General features: G+C 43.9%; 1 protein-coding gene and 1 pseudogene across 1 annotated transcript; one reads left to right on the forward strand and one right to left on the reverse strand.

The window, feature by feature from the left end:
- Positions 1 to 1871: 1871 nt before the first annotated feature.
- LOC120514653 lies at positions 1872 to 2727 on the forward strand (annotated as a pseudogene).
- A 1-nt stretch (position 2728) lies between these two features.
- Positions 2729 to 3396, reverse strand: LOC120514632 (histone H1-like). Its single transcript, XM_039735127.1, has one exon. It carries the CDS (start codon positions 3374 to 3376, stop codon positions 2780 to 2782), a length of 597 nt encoding a protein of 198 aa, XP_039591061.1. The 5' UTR covers positions 3377 to 3396; the 3' UTR covers positions 2729 to 2779.
- Positions 3397 to 3691: the final 295 nt, after the last annotated feature.

Genomic DNA, 3691 nt, shown 5'->3' on the forward strand with positions numbered 1-3691 from the left:
TCCTCCTTGCCTCTCCTCCCGAGCTCTGTCCTTCTCCTCATCTGACTCCATACAAGCCCAGATGTGCTCCAGGTGCTTCCTGACACTCTTCCGTCGGCACTCCCCTGTGTAGCGAAAGTGCTGGCTGCGCACCCAGAAGTGCTCCGGGTGTCCCCGGTCCTCTTCCTCACAGCACTTCCGGGTTTGGCGGAAGTGCTGAGGTCCAGGGATCCAAAGGCACCGGGGTGCCCCCTGGTGGTGACCACGGGCCCCTACAGGGTTGAGCTTCCAAGCTCTGCACCCGTGGTCCACAAAGCCTCCAGGGCGGTCGCCCCCTCATGGTCTGGAGGAGGCACAAGCCCTCTTCCGGTGCCCCTGGGCGTCCTGGCTGGGTAGGCCCCAGCCACTCGCCACAATATATATATATATATATATATATATATATATATATATATATATATATATATATATATATATACATAGACAAACAGACAAACAGTTTAGGTGAAACAGTGTTGTTAAATTTGCCAGAGTGAGTGTGTGTGTGTACATGTTTGCCCTGGGACAGACTGGCACCCTGTCTAGGGGTTATTCCTGCATGTGTCCGTTGCTTGTGATGATGTACTCCATCTCCTAATGCCCGGGATAAGTGGGTTTAGAGCATAGACATAACAGTCTATGCATGCTTGCACAACAGTTTCGTGGTTACCCAATTAAATCTAAATCACACGTTACATATACCCTTGTGGTTAAATATTTAATAAAGAAAAATGTGGTGTCTGTCTAATGGATGAAGCTAATAAATTACAAAAAAGGCTCCAACTTTCAAGTTTGTTAACTAAGTTGCACTCGAAAGTTGTTATGCATATAGTTTTTAACTTCTTAAAAAAGTGCTTATTTTGCCACCATTTAAATATGTGGCAAACAGACAAAACTAAAAACACAATGTTATCTGTCAATAAATATCATTAATAGAATTTGCTTCATTTTTTGTGAGGATGACTGTTTTATACACCAATTTAGAAGACCCAAACCTGCCCACTGGGAGTTGTGTGTTGAATTTGAGCTAATATTACAAAGTACATCATGAAGAAATCACACAATCCCAGGTCCATTTCGAGTTTTAACAACCAGGATTAGAAAATATGATGGATGGATGGACATCAGAATGTGACTGATGTGTCATTGAAATGCAGTGAAATTTGATTTTCTATTAACTTCATTGTCCTGCAGCCTGGAGTCGCTAAAATGCCAAAATCAAAAAATTCCATATAGGGCATAAGGATGGCCGAAACTTTCTGGAACTTTTAAGCCAATTTCAATCCCAAATTCATATTTTATAAAGCCCATCTTATGCACGATATTAATATAGAGCCTTTCCCATGCTCAAGCATTATAGAACACTGTGTACTTTGCGTATTTCTCCAACGTTTCCACATTCCTTTCCAAAGATCTTTCCTAAATTCATATTCAGAAATTGTTGCTAATCTAACAACTGTACTCAATTGTGTTCACTTTCTCTCTCGACTGCGCTCTTTGAATGCGTAATATCCGTAACAAAATGTATGGAAAGACATTCCAATTAAGGTTAGCAAAAAAAAAATCACAGTAATAAAGGCGTTTAATACGCTGGCTTTCTGTAAAGAGTTGATGGCAGAAGCCGTTAGAAGATGAAGAGACGAAAACAAAAGCACCCTTTAATTTGCGCGCCGAGCTTTTAAAATGGGCAATCGAAAGGAGACTTCTGAGCCTTAAAGAGAACCCAGCCCCCATACGTTTCACCCAATCAGAAGTCGAGAAGATCGTAATATAAAGCGCTTTGTGCTACGCTTTCTGTTAATTTTCTTTTTTTTTTTTTACACAGAGTGTGTAATATTGTTAAAGTTGTCGAAATGGCAAGAACAAAGCAGGCAGCTCGTAAATCTACTGGTGGTAAAGCTCCCCGAAAGCAGCTCGTAAGAGCGCTCCTGCTACCGGTGGCGTGAAGAAGCCTCATCGTTACAGGCCCGGCACTGTAGCTCTGCGAGAGATCCGTCGCTACCAGAAATCCACTGAATTGCTTATCCGCAAACTGCCTTTCCAGAGATTGGTAAGAGAAATCGCTCAGGATTTCAAGACTGATCTCCGTTTCCAGAGCTCCGCCGTTATGGCTCTGCAGGAGGCCAGTGAGGCATACTTGGTCGGTCTGTTCGAAGACACCAACTTGTGTGCCATCCACGCCAAAAGAGTGACCATAATGCCGAAGGACATCCAGCTGGCTCGCCGTATTCGTGGAGAACGCGCTTAAGAACATTTATTTACAGAAGTCTACAAACAACAAATGCTCTTTTAAGAGCCACCACAAACTCTTTACTAAAAGATAAAGTCCTCTTAATGTGTCCTACGGTAAGCGTCACATTGCACAAGATTATAAGATAGCTGCGTTTATGTACGTCTATTAGTAGCCATGGAGATGAGCTCTGTGTTTGAAGTGGATTACCGTCACTTAAGTCCCCACAAAATCTTGTAGGCATCTCACAGAAATGGCACAAGCACCATTAGATCTTATCCTGCAATTTTTTTTTTCTCCAGCGCTCTGCAGTTTTGTTTCTGTCCTCCATGGCCATCAGACCATATTTATTTCTGTTAATATCCTCTTATTCTAATTTGTATTTCCTTTATCATATAAAACAATTTGAGCTGCATACATTTATATAAAGATGTGCTATATAGATGTATTAAAAATAGACCTGCCCTTATCGAGAATATAGGGGCTCTAAAAAGAGCCGTTTGTGTACAACTATCGAGCCATGCAAACTAATTACTTCTCTTTTGGTGCTGCCTTCTTTACAGTCTTCGCTTTGGCCACCTTAGGCTTTGCTGCTTTAGCCTTCTTCGGGCTTTTAACAGCCTTTTTGGGCTTTGCAGCCGGCTTCGCTTTCTTGGGGCTCTTGGTGGCTTTCTTTGCTGCTGCAGGCTTCTTAGCAGTTTTCTTGGCTGCCGCGGGTTTCTTCGCTGCCGGTTTCTTCACTTTCTTGGCGGCAGCGGGCTTTTTCACCGCTGGCTTCTTTTTCGGTGTCGCCTTTTTCTTGGTGGACTTCACCTTGGGTTCTGACTGTTTCTTATTGATTTTAAAGGATCCGGAAGCCCCAGTGCCTTTAGTCTGCACGAGAGACCCTTTGCTCACAAGGCTTTTAACGGACAGTTTGACGCGGGCATTATTCTTCTCCACATCATAGCCACCAGCGACAAGAGCCTTCTTGAGCCCAGCCAACGAGAGCCCGTGGCGCTCTTTTGAAGTCGACACAGCCTTGACGATCAAATCAGAGACACTAGGGCCGGTCTTTTTAGGCTTCGAGCTCGCTTTCTTCTTTGGCGCTTTAGCCGGAGCGAGTGCAGCTGGAGCTGTTTCTGCCATTTCGAACAAACACACTTGGATTTCTCCGTAAAAGTCTCCAGTGAGACGCCTCTCAGCCACTCATATTAGGCTGGTGAGAACCGTGCAGACTCAAGCAGCGCGTTGCACGTAACAAGAGACCTGACGAGTGTGCTTTCTATTTTCACAAAATCCCCCTAATTTAGGAGGAAAAAATCGGAAAGGTCAACCTCGAGACCACGAGACATCGAGGGAAACGTGTTGTTAGCAGATCTGATGCTATCATTTAAAAATAAGTTACCGCTAAACGGTCAGAAGGAGAAAAGGCACCGCGTAAAGGACGAGCTGTCACTCTTT

Source organism: Polypterus senegalus, chromosome 14 (assembly GCF_016835505.1).
Source record: "Polypterus senegalus isolate Bchr_013 chromosome 14, ASM1683550v1, whole genome shotgun sequence".
NCBI lineage: Eukaryota > Metazoa > Chordata > Cladistia > Polypteriformes > Polypteridae > Polypterus > Polypterus senegalus.